A 26039-nucleotide genomic window follows, 5' to 3' on the forward strand; every position below is an offset into this window, starting at 1 on the left:
TCCACCTCAATGAATTTCAAGCTCAGCACAACATTGAGTTCTTCCTACGCTTCTGTACCCACTTCGTTGGCCAGGAGTCCTTACCCCACACAGTGGACCCTTTTACTGTCTAGTATTCTCCCTCCACCTGGACCCCTCCCTCTGCCTCCTTCCCCTCTTGTGATCTTTTCATTGAGAACTGTCAATGTGACATCGGCCATCCTAATTTCTGTGCTCCCCTCACTCTCACCTCTGACCTGTTTCACTCTGAACTTGCTGCTTCTCGCAGGTTCAACCCTAACATCATTATCAAACCTGTTGACAAGGGTGGTGGTGGTGGTGTCTGGCAAACAGACCGCTACCTAGCGGAGGCTAAATGACGCTTTTTTTCCTACCTTCCCATGGACCACGACCCCACCACCAGTGTTCCAATGAAGCTCAACACAAGCTGGAGGAACAGCACCTCATCTTTCGATTTGGCACTTTACAGCCTTCTGAGCTCAATATTGAGTTCGACAATTTCAGACTGCAATCTCTGCTCCCCTTTTTCTTTTTCTTTCCTTTTCTTTGCGTGGTTTAGCCTTAATCTTCGTGTTTTTTTTTTGCTCTTGTTTTCGTTTTCGAATGCAGTTGTTCATTATTCTGCAATTGACACCTCCTCCTAGACACATCATTTTGTTTTGTTTACTTGTCTTATTACCATTCCCTTTGGCTTGCCCCAACTCTTTTTTTTTTGTCATCTAATCTCTCCCATCTTCTGCCCTTTTATAGACTCCCCACCCCTCCCCCCCCCCTCCATTTGACCTACTTAAAACCTATTACACTTCTAACTTTTTTAACAGTTCTGATGAAGGGCCATTGACCTGAAACATTAACTCTGGTTTCTCCCTCCACAGATGCTGCTAGGCCTGCTGAGTATTTCCAGCATTTTCTGTTTTCATTGCTGCATTCCATTATGTCTTGCTGAACTGCTGTTCTCCCAGTCTTTGTTGCCCTGCTCCTGTTGCTACTAACTGTTAACTGGGGTACAGTTTAACAGGCTCTCATTCTCTTGTGGACCATATTGCCAGGTTAATTGTCAGTCAAGCCCAATCCTGCCCTAATTCAGTGACAACTTGAACACTTTCCAGCTGGCGTCATTGGATGGAGATGAAGACTAGAAGATCTGGCTAATCCATTTCTTTGTCATCCTGATCCCCAGGCTGCCATGTCCAATTGTAGCATCCCAACTGCAGATCCAGTTGGGATAGTTAGCTCCACACAGACTGATTGATTAAATGGGGACCTGTTTGGTACCATACCAGTTGTCTTCCTCCTTCGTAGATATTAAGATTTGTAACTATTCTATTTATTAATGATGGTATAGAAAGCCACATATCCAAATTTGCTGATGACTTAAAGATAAGTGGCATTGTAAGCAGTGTAGATATTGATAAATCAAGTGAATGAACAAAATTATGGCAAATGGATTTCACTGTAGGCAAATGTGAGCTGATCCACTTGGGACCTAAAAGAGAGAGAACAGTGTTACGACCTTAGTGAGGTCATTAAAACACAAGATATAAACTCCCCAAACCAATTTAAAGGATTACGCGGCAAGATTTCACATTTTAAGACTTTTTTTTATTGTAAAAACTAAACTAAAAGAAATCCCCATCAACTAAATAACACTTTGTAAGTAGCTGATGCCCCCAAATTACAGAGAGGTATTTTCTTCAGTTATTAAAACGTTGAAAACCTCACACCACCCTTCTACATTACATAGTCCTCCTGGATAGTGAAATATTTGCAGCCAAAAGTCCCAAACTCCTCCTAGTTGCAATGGGTTGGATCTCTCCGATCTTTCTCAGTCAATATCCACTTTGTCCACTTCTGAGCACTTTCAACCTGGATTTCTATGAATAAGGAGATTTCTGGTGATTCTGTTGGTCTTTTACTTCTCTGCAAATATCAACTGTCAAAACTGGTTCAAGCCTTCACAGCCTTTCACTGTATCGGTTCCTGAGAGCAGATTCTATCTCTGTGTCTGTCTCCTCTTTCTGAGGCTGCCACTGCCAGTCGTCTTTACAGCTTGCATGTCTTATGAAACTCTATTGAATTTATCCGGAATCGAAAGAAAATTGTCTTTTCCAATATGCAAAGTCCACAAGTCTGGCTATAGCAAAGCCATCCAGACTTTCCATTGTTTCCAGAATTTAGCAATGGAAATGCACGTTTACATTCTCAGTCACTGGGCTGGATTTTACAGGCCCCCCAGCCTCGGGTCATGGCAGGGAGGCCTGGAAAACCTCTCCGGGAGAGGCCTACCACAAGCCTAGACACCGGCAAGGCCCGGCCCAATATTACCCGAGGTGGCGAGGCCTCATGGTGGCCCCCCCCCTGCTTGCTCAGTGACGGGAGGCCAATCTAAATATTTAAATTAAAATAAATGAATTAAATACTGACTTGCTCCTGCGGTCTGTTCCACTCCGATATTGTAGGCTGGCACTCCCACACCTTCAGATCTCCGTTCGGAGATCCGATGCGAGACACAAGTGGGGAGGTGGAGCAGGTAAGTATTTCAGTGCGGGAGTGGGGATGTGGGATCAAATGAGTATGATTGGTGTGGTTCAAGATAAAAGTTTGTAAACTTTGGGGAGGGAAAGTCAGGTACGCAAGGTAAGTATTTTGGGGCATGGAATGAAATGTACGTTAATTGGGGTGGCGGGGGGAAGAGGCGATAGAAACATTTATTCAATTTCTAAAATTTAATTCACAATGCCTTTATCTTTAAAAATGTCAACAAAATGGAAGTGCTTGAAGCCCTTTTAAAAATGGTGCCTGACGCCGTTGCCAGGGACCGAACACCTGCCTCCTCTACGTCATTGGGTTGGGGGTCCACCCTGGCCATCTAAATGATCCGCCGCATTTAATATCGCTGTGGCTCCACAAAGTAAAGCCCGTGCATGCGGGCTGCCATTTTTTATGGCCGCTGTCATGCAGCATGGGTTTTAGGCCATTGTCTCCTTGTTTGTGATCTGAAAGTCTGGGAGGATGAAGCCCATCTGTTCTTCTGGTCTTAGACTCCGGCACGCTCTGCTTTTCAAATAGGTCTTTGGTCTGGGTGGTTTATTGTCCTGGTAACCAAGATTCCTCATCTGACTTTTCTGACTCCATCCTAGACTACATTTAAAAATCACTTTTTAAAACATGATCATGCTACAAGTCTTCACAGGTACTTTCTAAATGGTGCAAAGCCAGAAACATCAAGTTCAAAGAGACTGCAGCAGGTGGTCGAGGGGTGGGGTGGGAAGGTGCGGCAGTAGGTGATGAGAACAGTGTATCTAGGTACAGAAAATAATCAAAAAGGCTAATGAAATTCTGACCTTTCCTATCTAGAGAAATAGGATACAAGGAGGTAGAAGTCATCTTCAGCAATACAAATCCCTGATTATACTACTGCTGAAGTACTGTAAGCCTTTGTGGACACTATACCTTGAGAAGGGAGTGCAGTGTAGATTTACCACAATGATATCTGGACTCCAAGGGTAAAATTGCAAGGAGAGATTACACAAACTAGGCTTGTGTTCCCTGACCTTTAGAAGGTTAAAGGGTGATTTGATTGAAGTCTGAGATGTTAAGGGAACAGTGTTTCTCTCAATGCACCTGATTGCTGTCGGTTGTGGAGTTTAGGACCAGTGGGTATAGCCTAAAATTTAGAGCCAGACCTTTCAGGAGTGAAATTCGGAAATGCTTCTACACACAAAGGGTGATTAAAGTTTGGAATTCTCTTCCGCAAATACAATTGATGTGAGAGCAATCGTTCATTTTAAATCTGTAATTTTTTGTTAAAGGTAGTAAAGAATATGGGGCAAAAAGGATATATGGAGTTGGGGTACAGATCAGCCATGTTCTTATTGAATAGCAGAACTGGCTTGAGAGGCTAAATGACTGACTTCTGTTTCTGTTAAATTGCTTTATCATTTTTTTTAAGCTCAATCACTGATGAGTAAGTAGTAGGTGTGGTCTAACTGCAGTCCAATTAGATAACAGAAGGAGAACCACCTATTGTGATTGAAGATAAAGCAGCTAATATGAAGCAAAAGGAGGCTTCAGATAGAATGAGTGGTGAAAACTGAAGTTTGGCAGATGGCTTCATTCTTGATCTAACATAAAGGGGAACTATTAAATGTGAGAATTACAGCTGCACCAATCATTCGGATAAGAAATGTACTACCCAGTGTGGAACTGAATCACTTGAATCAAGGAGAACCCAGACCCTGATCTGCGCTGTGGTGTTAAGAAAGGTGCTACAGTTGGCCTTGGGAATTTGGACTGAGGGGAATGGAAGGAGGGTGGTGGTGTGGTGAAAGGAGAGAACAGAAAAACATAAATGGATTCTTTGTGATTTGGCTGTCAAAACTCATCACCTGGGTAAGTGAACAAAGTACTAATAGATGACTGCTATCTGTGCAATGTATCCCAGCAAGTCATGGCATTTAGCAGTCAGCAGAAGAAGGGTATACAAAACTGGGTTGTTACTGGATTATTTTTATCTTCTATTTTTTGATAATGAAACCAATGTTTTCAGAATGATATGGGGCATTGCAAGTGCTTTTTACAGTTGCTGTATGAGCTTTTAATGTACTGTTTTATTTGCTTTTTCTCAGGCCCAGTACTATGGGGAGATTGGTATTGGCACACCACCACAGACCTTCACAGTGGTGTTTGACACTGGTTCCTCCAACCTTTGGGTTCCTTCCATTCATTGTTCTTTAAAAGACATTGCTTGCTGTAAGTGTTTTTTTCCCCTCTACATCGCCACCAACTACTGACCACCCCTCACCCCACCCCCAATGTCCTCTTTTTCGATGTGCACCCAGATTTCTGGTTGGAGACTTTTGTGCATATTGAATTGCTGCAGTAGTCCTATGTTTTATCTCTTAAGCGTTAAAAATAAAACTGTTGGACTGGGTGATTTTTTTCACCTTTTTGGAGTTGGATTGAAAATCAGGAAAGGTGAATGGGTCACAAATCTTGTCTACTGGATGTAAGGAGTTTAGGTTTGTGCAGGTTCAGTCTGATTTGTAGCATAATGGGACCACAAACTATCCTAATAGCCACAAATGGCAATAAAATTAACAATCTAATTTAGAGGCCGAATGATAACTGGTTTAGGAAATGGAAAATTTCCCACTAATGCAGTAGTGGGTGCTTGAGCTTTCAGAACAAGATATGTCGCTCAGGCATTGTATAAAGAACTTTACTCCACAATGAACTAATGCTTTATGCAGAAATAGTTACTGCTGACAATGGATACCCAAAATAGTAAATGTGTGGTTGGAATGCAATGTGGATGGAAGGGGGCTGGGGAAGCTAGACTCGCACACTAGAATGATCCAAGTAGAATAAAGGCAGGGAGGAATATCTAAAAGTGCATTTTATTCGAAATGCCCCATTTTACTAGGCATTATGAGGCTCTCATTTGGTCAGGTGATTCTGAATCAACTTTTAGCAAAGCTGCTTTAGACCCCTCCCTGCCATTAGCATCACAGGTGTGGTCAAGTAGACGGGAGAGAAGTTTCAGTACAAATGTCAGCTTTTCAATATATAAAGTTGTATCTCTGCTTAAGATGGCAACTAGCAATATAACTATGGAATTCAAAATGGCACTAAAATCAGACGTCATCTGTGCTTTACAAGGAAGTTCATTTGTGGATTTAAAAATATTTAAGCTGACAATGCCCATATTTTAGCACAGCACCAGAGTTAGAAAGTAAAAGAGAAGGTAAATTCATTTCAGAAGCCATGATTTTGAGGATGCCAAGCTTCATTCTGAAAGTCTTTTTTCTTTTGTTTGAAGAAGGGATTAATATGCTCACTGCTTGAAACCTGGACAAAAATGAGTTAAGAGGGAAGATAGTGAGATGAGTATTGAATTTTTGAGCACAAGTAAGCCAAGAGTGTAACCCTGTAGTGTGGGAATCTCAATATAGGAAGAAAGCCATGATCAAAAGTTATTTTTCAATCTTTTCACTAGCAGCTTCTGTAGTATGGAAACTAAAATGTGCTTTGATTTTTCACAGGAAACATTTTCCTGTCTTATCATTCACTTTTTCTTCTCCCAAAGTGTTGCACCACAAGTATAATTCTGCCACCTCCAGCACATATGTGAAGAATGGAACGGAATTTGCTATTCAGTATGGTTCTGGCAGCCTATCGGGATACCTCAGCCAGGACACTACCACAGTATGTACTAGCCTTTTTGCCTTGCTGGGAAGCACAGAGGGTTTGAATATCATAATGGCTAATAATTTTAACTACTGGCCCTTTTTGGATTCTGTGTGAAGTCTTCTCTTTCTCTAGATGAAAGGGGCATTTAAAGAAGGAGCATCTAATTCAGATGTTTTCTGACCTGAATCAACTTCAGCTGCCACACTTTGCCCCTCAAACACTTCAGAGACACAAATGTGACGATCATTCCCAAGTTAAAGGAACAAATCTAAAATCGCCTCGGTTTTGTGTTTTGCTTCACGCTTGCTGATCTGTGATCTCCCCTATCCAAGTAAAAACAATTGGTGAATGAGTAGTGGAGGGCTATGGCCTATAGCTTCAGTTGACTTCAGAGGCACTGCCCCAACAACAGTTAAGCTCAGGACATTACACCAATTAGACACAGTAGAGATTTAGACACTGTAGCATTCGTGATTGAGTATGCTGTACAATTGGCCCTTCAACAGAATAATACCTGCTTGTATCCTTAATAAACCATGAGAAATATCAGAACATAGCCACTGTTGACTTTTTTTTTCCAGTACCACGTCCTTGCTGCACTTAGAGGCAAGCGAAGAATATTCCAGCACACTCGTGACTTGTATGTTGTAGGTAGTGAAAATGTTTTAGGGTGTCAGCAGGTGAGTCACTCACCACAGAATACCCGGCTTCTGATGTGCTTTTGTGACTACAGTATTTATGTGGCTGGTCCAGTTAAGTTTCTGGTTGATGATCAGAGATTCAACAATATAATGCCATTGAATGTCAAGGGATGTGGTTAGACTTGCTCTTGTTGGAGATGGTCATTGCCTGGCACCTGTGAGGTGTGAATATTACATGCCACTTAGCCCAAGTCTGAATGTTGTCCAGATCTTGCTGCATGTGGGCACAGACTACTTCATTATCTGAGCTGTCAGGAATAGTACCAAAATAGTATGCAATCATAAGTGAACCTTATGATAGAGGGGAGGCCATTGAAGCAGTTGAAGATTATTGGGCCGAGGCTACTACCCTGAGGAACTCCTGCAGTGATGTCCTAGGGTGAGATGATTTGGTCTCCAACAGTCACAACCATCTTTCTTTCTTGGATATGATCTTGGCCAAAGGAGAATTCTCCCCGATCCCCACCCCACACCGACTTCAATGTGATGGTTTATATAACTGAGTGGCATGAGAGTTTCATGTTGCTTGACTATTCCCTTACTTCTGTTTCCTGTGTCCCTGGCCTCACTACCCAGTATTAAGTGTTTCATCCCACTGGGTAAACAGATTCAATGGGCCACTACCTGCTGCAGTGCTGCTGGGTGTTCTAAGTGTCTTGTTCTTGGGAGATAGGTCTGCAAATTAGGCAAAACTCCTCGTTATTCCAACTTGCAATAGACCTGGGTATTGGAATCCAGCTTGGAGTAGGAATGTTGAGCAGTGCATGCAACAGGCAACTGCATTCCACATGAGGCATTTGTGGAGTGAATGCTTCTAAGCTAGAGTGAAAGGACATTCCCATTGAAGATTGGGGAACTGATGGTAAGCAATTAAATCACTTTTATTCAAATGGGGAAGCAGTTCTATGTAGTGGTCATGCCTGGTACTTGCATCATAGGAAATGACTTTTTTTATTGGTTCCTGGGATGTGGGCATCACTGGCTAGGCCAGCATTTATTGCCCATCCTTAATTGCCCTTGAGGAGGAAGTGGTGAGTTGCCTTTTTGAACCGCTGCAGTCCATGTAGGGTAGGGACACCCACAGTGCTGTTAGGAAGGGAGTTCCAGGATTTTGACCCAGCGACAATGAAGGAATGGCAATAGAGCTTCAAGTCAGAATGGTGTGTGGTTTGGTGGGGAACTTGCGGGTGGTGGTGTTCCTATGCATCTGCTACCTTTGTCCTTCCTGGTGGAAGATATCATGGGTTTGGAAGGTGCTGTTGAAGGAGCCTTGGTGAGTTGCTGCAGTACATCTTGTAGATGATGCACACTGCTGCTACTGTATGTCAGTGGTGGATGGGGTGCCAGTCAAGCAGACCACTTTTGTCCTGGTTGGTGTCGAGCTTCTTGAGTGTTGTTGGAGCTGCATCCATGCAGGCAAGTGGAGAGTATTTGGCACAAGACTGTACCTTGTAGATGATGGACAGGCTTTGGGCAGTCAGGAGGTGAGTTGCTCACTGCAGAATTCCCAGCCTCTGGCCTGCTCTTTTAGTGTAGCCACAGTATTTGTGGCTGGTCCAGTTTTGTTTCTGGTCAATGGTGAGCTCCCAGGATGTTAGTAGGGGGATTCAGCAATGGTAATGCCATTGAACATCAAGGGGTGATTGTTAGATTCTTGTTGGAGATGGATTGCCCGGCACCTGTGTGGCGTGAATGTTTCTTGCCACTTATCAGCTCAAGCCTGGATGTTGTCCAGATCTTGCATCTGGGCATTGGCTGCTTCATTATCTGAAAAGTTGCAAATGGTGCTGAGCATTGTGCAATCGTCAGCGAATATCCCCACTTCTGACCTTTATAATGGATGGAAGGTCATTGATGAAGCAGCTGAAGATGGTTGGGCCTAGGACACTACCCTGAGGAGCTCCTGCAGTGATGTCCTGGGACTGAGATGATTGACCTCTAACAATGACAACCATCTTCCTTTTTGCGCTAGGTGTGACTCCAACCAACAGAGATTTTCTCCCCTGATTTCTATCGGCTCCAGTTTTGCTAGGGCTCCTTGATGCCATACTCAGTCAAATGCTGCCTTGATGTCCAGGGCAGTCACGCTCACCCCACCTCTTGAGTTCAGCCCATTTGTCCATGTTTGGACAAAAGCTGAGATAGGGTCAGGAACTGAGTGGCCTTGGCGGCACCGAAACTAAGCATCAGTGAGCAGGTTATTGCTAAGCAAATGTTGCTTGATAGTCGATGACTTTGCTGACGATCGGAAGTAGATCGGGGCTATAATTGGCCATGTCGGATTGGTCCTGCTTTTTCTGCGCCCAGGACATAACTGGGCAATTATCCACATTGTTGGGTAGATGCCAGTGTTGTAGCTGTACTGGAACAGCTTGGCTAGGGGTGCAGGTCTTCAGTACCATTGCCAGAATGTTGTCAGGACCCATAGCCTTTGCAGTATCCAGTGCCTTCAGCCATCTTGATATCCCATGAAGAATTGGATTTGCTGAAGGTTTGCATCTGTGATGCTGGGGGCCTCAGGAGGAGGCTGAGATGGATCATCCATTCAGCACTTGTGGCTGAAGATGGATGCAGATGCATCCGCCTTATCTTTTGCACTGATAACACAAGAAATAGGAGCAGAAGTGGACCATATGGCCCATCCGCCATTCAGTTTGATCGTGGATGATCTTGGGCTTCAAATCCACTTTTCTACCCACTCCCCATATCCCTTGATTCCCTGAGAGACCAAAAATGTATCTATCCCAGCCTTAAACGTATTCAGTGATGAAGCATCCACAACCCTCTGTGGTAGAGAATTCCAAAGATTCACAACCCTTTGAGTGAAGTAATTTCTCCTCATCTCAGTCCTAAATGATCGGCCCCTTATCCTGAGACTGTGTCCCTGTGTTCTAGATTCCCTGACCAGTGGGAATAATCTCTCCGCTTCTACCCCATCAAGCCCTTTCAGAATCTTGTATATTTCAATGAGATCGCCTCTCATTCTTCTAAACTCCAGAGAATATAGGCCCGATTTACTCAGCCTCTCATCACAGGACAACTCCTTCATCCCAGGGACCAATTTAGTAAATCTTGGCCGCACTGCCTCCAGTGCAAGTATATCCTTTCTTGAATGTGGCGACCAAAACTGCACAGCGTATTCCAGGTGCGGTCTCACCAAAGCCCTCGACAATTTTAGTAAGATTTCTTTATTCCTGTACTCCAATCCCCTTGTAATAAAGGCCAACATGCCATTTGCCTTCCTAATAGCCTGCTGCACCTGCATGCTAACTTTGTGCTGAGCTCCTCCATCAGGGGTAGCAGATTTAAAACCGAGATGAGGAGAAATTACTTCTCTCAAAGGATTGAGAGTCTGTGGAATTCACTACCCCAGAGTGCAGTGGATGCTGGGACATTGAGTAAATTTAAGGAGGAGATAGATTTTTAATTAGTAGGGCAAGTAAGCGGAGTTGAGGCAGCAATGATGTCAGCCATGATCGTATTGAATGGTGGAGCAGGCTCAAGGGGCTGAATTGCCTACTCCTGCTCCTAGTTCTTATGTTCTTATCATTGAGGATGGGGATGTTTGTGGAGCCGCCACCTTCTGTTAGTTGTTTAATTATCCATCGCCATTCATGTCTGGATGTGGCAGGACTGCAGATCTTGGATCTGATCTGTTGGTTGTGGGATCGCTTAGCCCTGTTTATTGCATGCTGCTTCTGCTGTTTGGCATGCAACTAGTCCTGCATTGCTGCTTCACCAGGCTGACTCCTCATTTTGAGGTATGCCTGGTGCTGTTCTTGGCATGCCCTTCTGCACTCTTCATTGAACCAGGTTTGGTTCCCTGGTGTAAAGGTAGAGTGGGAGATATGCTGAACCATGAAGTTACAGATTGTGGTTGAGTACAATTCTACTGCTGATAGCCCACAGTGCTTCATGGATGCCTAGTTTTGAGTTGCTAGATCTCTTCAAAATGTATTTCATTTCCCACACAACTGTGCTGTCATCACCCTACCAATACTGTCATGGACAGATGCATCTGCGACAGGTAGATTGGTGAGGATGAGGTCAAGTAGATTTTTCCCTCTTGGTTCCCTCACTGCCTGCTGTAGACCCAGTCTAGCAGCTATGTCCTTTAGGGCTCGATCAGTCATTGTGTTACCGAGCCAGTCTTGGTGCTGGATATTGAAGTCCCCCACCCAGAGTACATTTTGTTCCCTTGCTACACTCAGTGCTTCTTCCAATTGGTGTTCAGCTAGGTAAGAATGGCAGATTTCCTTCCCTAGCAGGAATTAGTGAACCAGATGTGTTTTCACAACAATCGGCAATGGTTTTATGATCACCACTAGACTAGTTTTTTTTAAAATTTGCTTTATTAAATTCAAATTCCATTATCTGCCATGGTGGGATTCAAACCCATGTCCCCAAAGTATTTGCTTGGGGCTCTGGTTTACTAGTCTAATGACATTACCACTATGCCACTGCCTCCCCCGACTAGTTTACCTCCACTTCCCTACCCTGATGAGGTCATTTAAGTTTTTGAATTACCTGATTGGGGATGATCAAGTTTATCATTACCTTGGCCCCCACCTTCTATTCCACCTGTGAACCATGTCCCTTTCCACAACCAATGAGTTGCCAGTTAAGGGGATTTATGATGCCCAGAGCTTGCCCAAAATATTATAAATTTAACCCTGGAAATTATGTTGAGGTCTGCGCATGGCACCAAGTGGATGCAAATCAGACTGCACCCTATTTATGGTTGGGCTTCCACCTGTTCACCTACGTCTTCCATTTTTTTTTGCCCCACCCCTCATGGATTGTGTTGCACCATTAATCCAAGTAAATAGATAGTGGTTATTGGCAGCAGTTTTTGTTTCTTCCAACTGAACAGCATAATTTGCTTTCCAAGTATTGCTCAGCCCTTTTTATTGATGCATGGGATGTGGGTGTCGCTGGCCAGGCCAGCATTTATTGCCCATCCTTAATTGCCCTTGAGAAGGTGGTGGTGAGCTGCCTTCTTGAACCACTGCAGTCCATGTGGGGTAGGTACACCCACAGTGCTATTGACTTTGTAGCGGTTAGATACAACTCAGTGGTTTGCTAGGCCATTTCAGAGGGCGTGTAAGAGTCAACCACATTGCTGTGGGTCTGGAGGCCAGACCAGGTAAGGACAGCAGATTTCCTTCCCTAAAGGAACCAGATGGGTTTTTACAACAATTGACAATGGTTTCATCACCATATTAGACTAGCTTTTAATTCCAGATTTATTAATTAAATTCAAATTCCTCCTTCTGCTGTGGTGGGATTTGAACCCATGTCCCTAGAAAAATACCCTGGGTCTCTGGGTTACTAGTCCAGTGACAATACCACTGCGAAACCACCTACCCTTGTCTATATTGTGGGCAAATAGAAACTTGCAGCACAGGAGGCGCCATTTGGTCTATCATGCCTGTACCAACTCTGAAAAAAATCATCCAATTTAGTTGCAGAACTTTTTTGTCCCCATAACTCTGCAAATTAGTCATCTTCAAGTTGCTGTCCAATTGCCTTTTGAGGTTTTCTCTTGGAAGCTGCTAATCTTCCAACAGGACCTGAGTTAGAAAAAAAGCAATTTTACCAATCTTTGTTTGAAGATAACAGCCTGGTGGGATTCTCCTAGACGCAGATGCACCCAGAGGCTCCTGTTAGTGAAGAGAGATGGGGAATTGGTTTTCTAGTAAATTAAAGTCAGGTGTGAGGTAGGGATGCTATGGCAAATAGTTCTTATGACTTTTTTTAAAATGAGGACTGTTGCTTCTTTTCAGATCGGCGATCTCAAAATTCAGAATCAGTTGTTTGGTGAGGCCATCAAACAGCCTGGTATGGCTTTCATTGCTGCTAAATTTGATGGAATTCTTGGCATGGCCTACCCATTTATCTCGGTTGACGGTGTTGTCCCAGTGTTTGATAATATCATGAGGCAGAAACTGGTACAAAAGAACGTGTTCTCTTTCTACTTGAACAGGTAAGATGTAGAAGCCAATTCAATTCTAAATAATTTTTAGGGTACTAAGTGTCCACATGAGAAGTGACCAGTCAGGATAGTTTTTATCTGCTATCTGTATATTGTAACATTGTTCTTCACTTTGAGTTGGAGTTGATGGAGGTGGTGTTCTTATTGCATTTCTAGGAACCCAGACACTCAGCCTGGGGGTGAACTTCTATTAGGCGGCACTGATCCCAAGTACTACACTGGAGACTTCTACTACTTGAATGTAACTCGCCAGGCATACTGGCAGGTCCAAATGGATAAGTAAGTTTATTCATGTGTTTGGGACCCACACTGTTCAGTAGTTAAAATTTGCATCCGTGGCACTGCTGTGCAGCATGGGCAAGATTAAGCTGAGACTGGAGTGTGTTATAGGGCAGTAATAGAGCTGGTCATGTATCCAGTGGTAACTACCATTAAGGCTATTCGACATCTCTCTTTGAAGCAGTCCACCTGTGTCTTCTACAATGTGTATAAATATCTTATGGCGTGGTCAAATATTTTTAGAACCATGCAAATGTGCGACGCAAGTAGGACAACATCATTTGTCTCTCTGTTGGAGCAATACAAAACTAATCTCACTTATCACTTTGGTTAATCTTTCCTTACCCCATGCCCCACATTACCCGAAAACCTAGGTGTGAGTATCTGTCACAGATTGTAATGTTCTTTAATTGAATAAATTTACAGTTGCATCACATGCTTTGAACTGCAGTTAGGTCTGTTAATTTCATTAGGGAAATGAATATCGTACATCATTTTCAAGTGAAGAAATTGAAACTAGTCATTTAACCTCTACATTTATTTTTTTTTTTAAAAATCTGACATGCTCTTTTACACTACAAAAAGTAATTTACTTAAACTTCACATTCTTTTCATGAAATCCCTGATCATGTGTTTCTATTTAAATATACCATTCATATATTAGTACACTCCTAATTTTATTTTTGATTCTCATCTCTTGTTATATATGTTGCCTTGCATGTAGAAAAAAAAATTAAGTGCAAGTTGTAGTAGTAAAGCCTGACATGTTTGATTTTGGGCCTTCAAGGTATTTAGACATTCCACATGGATTCCACCTGGGGAATAAAGGGTTTAATGTTGCCTTTCTGTCAGACACTTGTGGGCTGGATCTCATCTATTGACTTACTATTCATACAGAATTGCCATTGGTAACACATTGACTCTGTGCAAAGGGGGCTGCTCAGCTATTGTGGACACGGGAACTTCTTTGATCACTGGACCTGCTGAGGAAGTTCAAGCCTTGCAGAAATACATTGGCGCTGAACAACTTGCTCAAGGAGAGGTGAGAATTTACAAGTATAATTTCTGCAATCACTGGCTCTTCCCCACCCCAAGTTCAGTCTTCAGTCTCTGAAGCAGCTGTTGGGATGCTACAATTGGCCAAGGTGCCCTGGACTTGGGGTGGAGGGAAAAGACAAAGTCAAATTTCTTGATCACAAACTCTTGTGTGAAGTGCCTATGTGAGAATATTGGGTGATAATTGAACCAGGCTCGGCTATCATGCCATCCACAATTTGAAAAGCCTGTTGATACTCGCTGTCTAAGCTCATGTGAAGGACAGTCAGTTGGGGATGGTATCTGAAGGCTGGTGGGATTTTTGGAACCAATAACTGTTGGAGCCTTAAGGGAAGGAAAGTATGTTTTTTTTTTAATAGTATGGGGTGCCTTGTACACTGTCATATTTATCCAGTATCTCCTCGAACACCAAGTTCTGTGAAGTAAAAGTGATAAATTGTAACAAAAGCAATCTCATCATTGACCTGTATATTTTCCCTTCTGCAGTACAAGGTTGATTGCGACCAAGTCAGCTCACTTCCTCCGATCAACTTTAACCTGGGAGGGCGATCTTTTACTCTGACAGGAGAGCAGTATATCCTGAAGGTGGGTGCATGTTTTAAAGCTTAAGTTTCTGCAAGATTATGAACATGAGCATATGAATTAGGAGCAGGAGTAGGCCACTCAGCCCCTCGAGCCTGCTGTGCCATGCAATAAGATTGTGGCTGATCTGATTGTAACCTCAATAACCTTTTACCCCCTTGCTTATCAAGAATCTGCCTTAAAAATATTCAAAGACTCTGCTTACACCGCCTTTTTGAGAAAGAGAGTTCCAAAGTGTCTCTATCCTCTGAGAAAAAAATTCTCCTCATCTGACTTATAAAGCGATCCCTTATTTTTAAACTGTGGCCCTTAGTTCTAGATTTTCCCACAAAAGGAAACATCCTTTCCACATCCATCCTGTCAAGATCCCTCAGAATCTTATGTTTCAATCAAGTTGCTTGTTACCCTTCTAAACTCCAGCTGATACAAGCCTAGCCTGTCCACCCTTTCTTCATAAGACAGCCTGCCTGTTCCAGGTATTAGTCCAGTAAACCTTCTCTGTACTGCTTCCAATGCATTTGCATCCTTCCTTAAATAAGGAGACCAGTACTGTACACAGTACTCCAGATGTGGTCACACCAATGCCCTGTATAATTGAAGCATAACCTCCCTACTTTTTGTATTCAATTCCCCTCGCAATAAATGATGACATACTATTAACTTTCCTAATTACTTGCTTGTACCTGCATTCTAACATTTTGTGATTCATGCACTAGGACACCCGGACCCCTCTGCATCTCTGAGCTCCACAATCTCTCACCATTTAAATATATACTTTTTTATTCTTCCTGCCAAAGTGGTCAATTTCACATTTTCCCACATTTTACTCCATTTGCCAGATTTTTTTCCCCACTCATTTAACCTATCTATATGCCATTTTTAGCCTCCCTTTTATGTCTTCACAGATTACTTTCCTACGTATCTTTTGTATCATCCGCAAATTTAGCAACCATATCTTCGGTCTGTCATCCAAGTCATTATATATATATATATATATATATATATATATTGTAAAACGTTAAGGCCCCTGCAGTGATCCCTGTGGCACACCATTCGTTGCATCTTGCCAACCAGAAAATGACCCATTTATGCCTACACTGTTTCCTGTTAGCTAGCCAACAAAAACGTTACCCCCTACACCATGAGCTTTTATTTTCTGCAGTAACCTTTGATGTAGCACCTTATTAAATGCCTTCTGGAAATGTAAGTACAGTACATCCATCAATTCCCCTTTATCCTAATTCCTAATACTAATTCAGAAGGGAGTAGACAGATGCACTATTTTATCTTCGCTCTTGCTGACACTAGATGAAACAATCCAGATTCTAAACTTTGCAACCAGATTGAATTGGGATGGACCAGCATGGCTTCCCCATGCCCTGCCACCCTTTTCCATTTCACCCCCTGTATGTAATATTTATGAAATGATTTAAAGATGGCTACTCTTATTTCTGTCCCCGTCCCTTCAATATGTTAACACTGCCTGAGCTGGAATACCATATCCATCAGCTGCCTCTCAGGAGATGCACTTGTGCTTCGTATCTTTCCTTTTTCCTCCTTTTTTTTTTTTTAGGAAAGAAAATGTGTCTACCATATTATGGTGCTACACCTGGTAATCCAACTAAGCCAAGTGTCCTATTGCCCACTACTCTAACATGTCTATTTGGGTAACTGTAAGCCAGAGATGGGGAGTTTTGAGGCAGAAGCCTCGGTGGCTTTGCTCCTGAGTCTATCTTTTTTTTTTCTTTTTAATTATTCATTCTTGGGATATGAGCATCGCTGACATAGCCAGCAATTATTGCCCATCCCTAGGTTCGCTGGAAAAGGGGTAGCTGGGTGGCTTCTTAAACCGCAGCAGTCCTTGTGCCATTAGACAGGAAGTTACAAGGTTTTGACCCAGAAACAATGAAGGAATAGCAAAACATGTTCAAATCAGAATGGTGTGTGACTTGGAGGGAACTTTGTATTCCCATTTACCTTGTTCTTCAAAGTGGTAGAACTTGCTTGTTTGCGAGCTACTGCTGAAGGAGCCTTGGCAATCTGCGGCAGCTACAGTACACTGGTGGTGGAGGAAGTGCTCACTTAATTAAGTGGATATTTTGGCTTGGCATAGGCTGTGAAAAAAGTCTTTTGTCTCCAGATGTGCTTTAATGGTTATTCACTGTTCTTTCAGGAAACACAGGCTGGCATGACCATCTGTCTGAGTGGATTCATGGCCCTTGACATTCCACCACCTGCTGGCCCACTGTGGATTCTTGGAGATGTCTTTATTGGGCAGTACTATACAGAGTTTGACAGAGATAATAATAGAGTTGGATTTGCAAAGGCTGTGTAACCATAGTTGCCACATCAACAATCCAATAGAATATTGAAAATTGAAGTGCACTAATGTTCAATACCAACCAACTTGCAGCAGTAACGATGAGAATCCCTTAGGCTAGTACATTTATCACAATCAAGCACTTCCAAGTGGTTGACTATGGCTGAGTATGGGCTGATTACTTTCAATCCAATGGAAGAACAGAATGTTAGTGGTGTAATGGGAATATGGTACTTTTTTTCTTTTTGTTTTTAGTTTAAGGCACTTGTGGCCTGAATATTTGTCTTGACGTAATGATTTTTTTTTTTTGGTGAGGTGACGCTGCTATTCATTGTTCAAAGCCCAGTTAGCTTGAGATTTCCGTTCCCTTTTATAACGTGATATATTTAATACAATGGAGCCTCATTTGTCAAGTGACTTTTTGTTTTCAAGGAGGCAAAGATATCCGCACTGATTTATTAGGACTTGTACTCCTTCACACCAGTCCAGCAAGGAATATTAGTCCTAATGATGGTGCCAGGTGAGGTTGTAGTGACTTTTGAGGAGGGAGAGAAAAATCGTTTTTTTTTTTATTCTTGCTCATTCACTAGTCTAAAGCAAGTAAGGCAAAAAATGGAACTTGCAAAAAGACCCAAAATAGAAAATGAAAACTTGGTTGGGAGGTGGAAATGGAAGGCAAAGAAAAGTCATCTTGTCAGAATCTTCTACTGTCAACTAGAGTTGTTAAACCATAGAAGGATTGTTATTTAAGAGCTTACATGATTTTAATTGTTTTAGTAATTTTTTGACAACTGTTCTATTGTATTAAAGATGGATAGAATCAAATAAACTGAAATACATAATCTTATTTGTGTATCACTCCAATTTCTTCGCATCAGTTTTGTTCAGATGGCCGCCTTGCCTCTGAGGTAGAAGGCTATGAGTTCAAACAGTACTCCACACAGTGTAATGTGGTTCAAAACCTTTGGTTGAAACAAGGGCCTTCAGTGCCTGTTCTGGTGGATATGAAAGATCTTGAGTATTTTGAAGAAAAGCTGAGTATGCTCCTTCAACCAAACAATTAGTAATTAATCTTATTTCTGTTTATGGGGTATTGCTGTGTATAAAATGGCTACCATATTTGTCTACATAACATTACAATTGCAAGTTATTCATTGCATATGTTTTTGTTTTTTGAGACAAGATTGTTTTTAATTTTAGATTTTTCTTCTATATTAAAACAGAATGCTGAAATACCTGCTGAGTATTTCAGCATTCTGGGGAGAGAGAAAGAAAGAGTTAATGTTTCAGGTCTGTGACCATCCATCAGAACTGACAACAGTTAGAAATGTAATAGGCTTTAAGCAAGTAAAGTGGGGGTGGGGGAAAAAGAGAACAAAAGGGAAGGTGTGTGATAGGACAGCGGGCAGAAGAGATTAAATGACAGATGTCCTGAAACAAAGACAAAAGGAGTGCTAATCGTTATAGAGAAAGACAATGTATTAGACTGGAGTGAGTGTTAATGGCAGAATAATCAGTTCTGTCCAAAAGCACAAATGTGAAAAACAAATTTAAGACAGGCATATGGTTAAAATAAAATTTTTAAAAAGCCAGTCGTGCTCTGAAATTGTTGAACTCGATGAATCCAGAAGGCTGTAGAGTGCCTAATCGGAAGGTGAGGTGCTGTTCCTCAAGCTTGGGTTAATGTTCACTGGAACACTACTGTAGGCCAAGGACAGAAATGTGGACATGAGAGCAGGGTGGTGAATTGAAATGGCACGCAACCGGAAGCTCAGGGTCATGCTTGTGGCCTGAGCAGAGGTGTTCGACAAATCGGTTGCCCAATCTGCGTTTGATCTCCCCAATGTAGAGGTAACCACATTGTCAGCAGCAAATACAGTATAGTAAATTGAAAGAAGTACAAGTAAAGATTGTGTTATGATCAGGTGCGAAAGGTGTCTGTTACTCTCTTCACCTGGTCTTATTGTAACAGGGTTTAATTTTAAACGCACTGTTTTGAGCTCCCCTTTTTGTGAATCCTTCTTCAGTTTTCCAATTATACAACAAAGAAACCAATTCACACAGGCTTTCTCAGGTTTAAAGAAGAAAGATGAAATTTATTAAACCTTAAACGGAAATTCTAATACGGATATATGACGCGTCCACGCTAGCATGCACATGTGATACACCCATGCAAATAAGGACAGAAAAGACCAGTAGAACAGTTTAAGGCAATATCTTAATACTGTTTCTCCAATCCGCTGTAGTCCTTGATTGAAGATGTGGTCTTGCATTTCGTTGGGGCCCAGTATTCATCTTAAATCTTGTTCACGTAGGAGACTTTTCTCTCTCTTCACAAGATTCAGTTCCATGGGGAGGAGATGTTCTCAGTCTGTGATCACATGGCATTCTCTTCAAATCCTTTTAGGAAGTTCAAGTTCAAAAACTCCAGCCAGCTTGTCGTGACTAAAACTGGTTTGACCATTTCTGTGTATTGGGGAAGCAATTGTTTCAACATTGTCTGGTACTATGCAAATGTCCTTCCAGTCAGGGCTTGCAATTTTAAGTTTTTGTTCATATGGTGAAATAATGTGTGCCTCAGTCTTGGCAGGTGGGTGTTTGCCTGACTATTGTTTTTAGCTTTAATTGCAACTCTATTGCCTTACTGGGGATGGATTAAGTTCTACTTGATGAATAAGGACATTGACATAGTAGGGCAAAAGTAGTTCAAATTTGTGTAATTTTTTTTTTCAAACCCCTTTCTTTCATTGACTCACCCATCCCTTTTAAAAGTGGATTTGAAAAGGCTAGTTATGTATTTAATATAGAAGTGATAAACCGCCTTCTCACCAGTACCATGTGTCTTAATTAACAGTAAAACCTTTTTCAGATGTGAGGAATGGTGTGTGATGTTTCCCCTCTCCTTGATCCAACTTTTCCGATGGTGTCAGTTTTCTCCCTCACTGGGATGCTGTCAGGTCAGGGAACAGCTTCATAAAATGCTCATAAAATTTTAAAAGTGTGCCCTAGGGTTTCTTCTGTTGATGATCCTCTACAAAAATGCATTGATGGGAGCGGAGTTGCTGGTGGGTAGGACGGGGGCAGGATGTGGGGGCATACTGTTACAGATACTTTTAAAAACGTAAACACTAGCAACAAAAACTGCTGAAATACCTTCAGATTGTTTTCTATAGCCTTAACTAGAGTGGAAGTTGGAAGGAATCACACTTAAGCTGTACAGTGCCTTGGTCAAACCACACCTTGAGTACTGTGGCCAGCTGTAGTCGCAACAAACCATTACTGCCCTGGTAGCAATGTGATTATGACCATGAGACTGATCCCTAATACTGGAGGACAGTTCTAAGGGAGAGTGAAGAGTCCGGAATTAATCGTCGTTGAAAGGAGGCTACAACTAGGATCTCTAAGATATATGCCTAGATTTTCCAATGGGAATGATGATGGTATCCATCAAGATGAGGAAAAATCCAGAAGACCAACTACAAATTAAACTGTGACAGTGACTCATTCAAAGTAGTAAGAGAAATTTAGAACTGATGTTCTTTACACAAGCATGATCAATGTGTGGAATGGATTTCCAGCTGGGCTAGTAGAGACAAAGCGATAGAATCATTTTAGGAAACAATTGGATGCTGCGATGGGATTTCAGGTCATTTTTAGTTGGAGGTGCTAGCATAGGCCAAATAGCCAACCTCCTCTGTAGCTAGTTAAGGAGTTGATTGCCAATGGATACCACTGGATGTTGCATCCGTAGACCTGTGTTTAACTGTTACCCATCTAAAATTGCTGTATGCTTTAACATTTTATAATTTTAAACAATTTTGGGGATAAAAAGAAACTAAACTGAAAATTTACAGTAGCATCTGCAAAGAGAAAAGGCATGCTCAAATTTCTTACCATCATTCTCTGTTTGTTTAATTCTGGAAGTAATCCTGGGATCTGACCTGGTCTCTCTTTTTTGGAGCAACAAATGCTGCAGTGATAATGCAATAGAACCAGAGGGCATGCTATGTAGGAAAAGGTTAAAAGTTAATAGGGCACTAGTTAACACTTTCTGAGATTAAAAAGATCTAAAATATTGTGTTGGGAAGAGGAGTGGAGGCTTTATGGGTGGGTGTGCAAAGCAATAACATTCCATGAGCACTTTTTTAGGATCCAGAAACATTGGTCATGTTGGAAAGAAGCCAAGCAAGGCTGAATAATGGAGAGATAGGGATGGGTTGATATTCTAAGGTTCTGGCTGATTATATTTGGGGATTGAGGAAAAATTCAAAATGGTGATCCTGGTAAGGCAACTCTGGGGGGGGTGGGGGGGGGGGAAATGATGGTTTAAACTCTTGTTAAATTGAGTAGTGTTTTCTGCCTTCTCATTTTGTACCTGACTTCTTGGTAGTGACTAGAATAAAATCTTTTCCTGATTCTTCAGTAACACTGAATTTATTCATTAACAATGTGCGACTTCTCATCCTCCTGGTAACCATTCAGTCTGCTCCAACAACTATAGGTGGCACTGCTGGCTCTTGCAGTACATCAGTTGAGAACAGTATGGCACAGATATGTTATGCCATTTAGTACTTCGAGTGTTTAGGGTTTATTGTAGTGAATTGGTGGGTAAAATGACCTTGTTTCAATAAATATTCGTGCACCATTTTAAGATTCAATTAAATTGTAACCTCACTAACAGCAAAGATCAGCTCGATTCAGAAGCATGTTTGTTTAAATTGTGGTTTTAGTAACTTCATATACATTACTGTATTTTAATTCACACGTGATTGATCAGCTTTAAAAACTTTATAGAGACATTGAGACAATTCAAAAGATACAATATGCACTACAATCAAGCACAATTTTCTATATTAAAGGTGTTATAAAGACGACTCCCACAAAAAGAATCTTTAATTCATCTGGTTCTGAACGACAGTGCCAGTTTTTGCCTGGAAGTTTATAATTCTATATTCTGTTGCTTTCAAAATAAACTCAATTTTTCCACTTTGATATTTATTGGAGGTGTTTATTGTGGAGGTGATTTAGATTTTTCATTTCATCAGCAAAGCAAAACAGCAGAAACTTAGGCTGTGATTTCTCCCCATCACAGTTTAGGACAAGTCAAAGAATATCCAGTTGAGACTGACATCGAGAGAGGGACACAGAATTGACTAAACTCTGATTTTAGTGCTGTGCTGTGTCTTGAGCTCAACAAAGTAGAGAACATCAGTGCAACACTCTCATTCCAGAGCCTGATTGCCACAAACTAAATCAAATTGTACATTCCAGGCAGAATACTGGGTGAGGGGTGTACAGTTACATCTCCCACTTCCCTGCCTTGTCTGTATAGTTCAATACCAGGTGAAATGACATTGTCAGCAAACCTTTTCAGTTTTAACTTCACACTGTTTAAAATGATATCCCTTGAGTGTTTTAATAAATAAACAGGCAAATGACCATTATCTTTAACCTACAAGAAAACCTATTTTTACATGATTCCTGAAATGGTCACAACTGTACCCACCCAAGCATGTGGGCACACGCACGCACACACACAATAGATCAAGAGGAAAAGGGTTAAGTAGTTTGAAGTGAGGTATGTGTTCAGGGTTCATGGTAAACCTGTTGAATCTTTGCTGAGGACAGTTTCTTTTAAAATTGCAAGCCTGGATGTTTTGTAGTTTTCTGGTGGTTAAGACATCAGACTGGGGGCAGTCGTCACTTTCTGTTCTCTGCTGCACCAACTTGAAGTTGTTATGACCTGGTGAGAAAAGTGTCTAGGGGTCCCTCTCAGCCTTCACCTGGTCCTACCATAACAGGCTTTAATTTTAAACTGTGTTTTTAGCTCTGCCTTTTTTTTTTAGAATTAGAACATTACAGCGCAGTACAGGCCCTTCGGCCCTCGATGTTGCGCCGACCTGTGAAACCATCTGACCTACACTATTCCATTTTCATCCATATGTCTATCCAATGACCACTTAAATGCCCTTAAAGTTGGTGTGTCTACTACTGTTGCAGGCAGGGCGTTCCACGCCCCTACTACTCTCTGAGTAAAGAAACTACCTCTAACATCTGTCCTATATCTATCACCCCTCAACTTAAAGCTATGTCCCCTCGTGTTTGCCATCACCATCTGAGGAAAAAGACTCTCACTATCCACCCGATCTAACCCTCTGATTATCTTATATGTCTCTATTAAGTCACCTCTCCTCCTCCTCTCGAACGAAAACAACCTCAAGTCCCTCAGCCTTTCCTCGTAAGACCTTCCCTCCATACCAGGCAACATCCTAGTAAATCTCCTCTGCACCCTTTCCATAGCTTCCACATCCTTCCTATAATGCGGTGACCAGAACTGCACGCAATACTCCAGGTGCGGTCTCACCAGAGTTTTGTACAGCTGCAGCATAACCTCGTGGCTCCGAAACTCGATCCCCCTACTAATAAAAGCTAACACACCATATGCCTTCTTAACAGCCCTATTAACCTGGGTAGCAACCTTCAGGGATTTATGCACCTGGACACCAAGATCTCTCTGTTCATCAACACTACCAAGAATCTTCCCATTAGCCCAGTACTCTGCATTCCTGTTACTCCTTCCAAAGTGAATCACCTCGCACTTTTCCGCATTAAACTCCATTTGCCATCTCTCAGCCCAGCTCTGCAGCCTATCTATGTCCCTCTGTACCCTACAACATCCTTCGGCACTATCCACAACTCCACCGACCTTAGTGTCATCCGCAAATTTACTAACCCACCCTTCTACACCCTCTTCCAGGTCATTTATAGAAATGACAAACAGCAGTGGCCCCAAAACAGATCCTTGCGGTACACCACTAGTAACTAAACTCCAGGATGAACATTTGCCATCAACCACCACCCTCTGTCTTTCAGCTAGCCAATTTCTGATCCAAAGCTCTAAATCACCTTCAACCCCATACTTCCGTATTTTCTGCAATAGCCTACCATGGGGAACCTTATCAAACGCCTTACTGAATTCCATATACACCACATCCACTGCTTTACCCTCATCCACCTGTTTGGTCACCACCTTGAAAAACTCAATAAGGTTTGTGAGGCACGACCTACCCATCACAAAACCGTGCTGATTATCGCTAATGAACTTATTCTTTTCAAGATGATTATAAATCCTGTCTCTTATAACCTTTTCCAACATTTTACCCACAACCGAAGTAAGGTTCACAGGTCTATAATTACCAGGGCTGTCTCTACTCCCCTTCTTGACCAAGGGGACAACATTTGCTATCCTCCAGTCTTCCGGCACTATTCCTGTTGACAGTGATGACATAAAGATCAAGGACAAAGGCTCTGCAATCTCCTCCCTGGCTTCCCAGAGAATCCTAGGATAAATCCCATCTGGCCCAGGGGACTTATCTATTTTCACACTTTCCAAAATTGATAACACCTCCTCCTTGTGAACCTCAATCCCATCTCGCCTAGTAGCCTGAATCTCAGTATTCTCCTCGACAACATTTTCTTTCTCTACTGTAAATACTGACGCAAAATATTCATTTAACACTTCCCCTATCTCCTCTGATTCCACACACAGCTTCCCACTACTATCCTTGATTGGCCCTAATCTAACTCTAGTCATTCTTTTATTCCTGATATACCTATAGAAAGCCTTAGGGTTTTCCCTGATCCTATCCGCCAATGACTTCTCGTGTCCTCTCCTTGCTCTTCTTAGCTCTCCCTTTAGATCCTTCCTGGCTAGCTTGTAACTCTCAAGCGCCCTAACTGAGCCTTCACGTCTCATCCTAACATAAGCCGCCTTCTTCCTCTTGACAAGCGCTTCAACTTCTTTAGTAAACCACGGCTCCCTCGCTCGACAACTTCCTCCCTGCCTCACAGGTACATACTTATCAAGGACACGCAGTAGCTGCTCCTTGAATAAGCTCCACATTTCGATTGTTCCCATCCCCTGCAGTTTCCTTCCCCATCCTATGCATCCTAAATCTTGCCTAATCGCATCATAATTTCCTTTCCCCCAGCTATAATTTTTGCCCTGCGGTATATACCTGTCCCTGCCCATCGCTAAGGTAAACCTAACCGAATTGTGATCACTATCACCAAAGTGCTCACCTACATCTAAATCTAACACCTGGCCAGGTTCATTACCCAGTACCAAATCCAATGTGGCATCGCCCCTGGTTGGCCTGTCTACATACTGTGTCAGAAAACCCTCCTGCACACACTGGACAAAAACTGACCCATCTAAAGTACTCGAACTATAGTATTTCCAGTCAATATTTGGAAAGTTAAAGTCCCCCATAACAACTACCCTGTTACTCTCGCCCCTGTCGAGAATCATCTTCGCTATCCTTTCCTCTACATCTCTGGAACTATTTGGAGGTCTATAAAAGACTCCCAACAGGGTGACCTCACCTCTCCTGTTTCTAACCTCGGCCCATACTACTTCAGTAGACGAGTCCTCAAACGTCCTTTCTGTCGCTGTAATACTCTCCTTGATTAACAATGCCACACCCCCCCCCCCCCTTTTACCATCTTCTCTGTTCTTACTGAAACATCTAAATCCCGGAACCTGCAACATCCATTCCTGCCCCTGCTCTACCCATGTCTCCGAAATGGCCACTACATCGAGATCCCAGGTACCAACCCATACTGCAAGCTCCCCCACCTTATTCCGGATGCTCCTGGCGTTGAAGTAGACACACTTTAAACCAGGTTCTTGCTTGCCAGTGCCCTCTTGCGTCCTTGTAACCTTATCCCTGACCTCACTACTCTCAACATCCTGTACACTGGCACTACATTTTAGGTTCCCATTCCCCTGCTGAATTAGTTTAAACCCCCCCCGAAGAGCACTAGCAAATCTCCCCCCCAGGATATTGGTACCCCTCTGGTTCAGGTGAAGACCATCCTGTTTGTAGAGGTCCCACCTACCCCAGAAAGAGCC

General features: G+C 42.3%; 1 protein-coding gene across 1 annotated transcript in view; it reads left to right on the plus strand.

Moving 5' to 3' along the window:
- The window catches only part of ctsd (cathepsin D), a 44294-nt gene extending 26322 nt beyond the window's left edge, over positions 1-17972 (plus strand). The window contains exons 3-9 of the mRNA XM_068046232.1: positions 4629-4752; positions 6089-6207; positions 12680-12879; positions 13045-13167; positions 14065-14209; positions 14710-14808; positions 16979-17972. Of these exons, the coding sequence (XP_067902333.1) occupies positions 4629-4752; positions 6089-6207; positions 12680-12879; positions 13045-13167; positions 14065-14209; positions 14710-14808; positions 16979-17140 (972 nt within the window). The 3' untranslated portion in view covers positions 17141-17972. The remainder of the gene's footprint in view (positions 1-4628; positions 4753-6088; positions 6208-12679; positions 12880-13044; positions 13168-14064; positions 14210-14709; positions 14809-16978) is intronic.
- The last annotated feature ends 8067 nt before the right edge of the window (positions 17973-26039 follow it).

The sequence above is a fragment of the Heterodontus francisci genome, chromosome 14 (assembly GCF_036365525.1).
Source record: "Heterodontus francisci isolate sHetFra1 chromosome 14, sHetFra1.hap1, whole genome shotgun sequence".
Taxonomy (NCBI): domain Eukaryota; kingdom Metazoa; phylum Chordata; class Chondrichthyes; order Heterodontiformes; family Heterodontidae; genus Heterodontus; species Heterodontus francisci.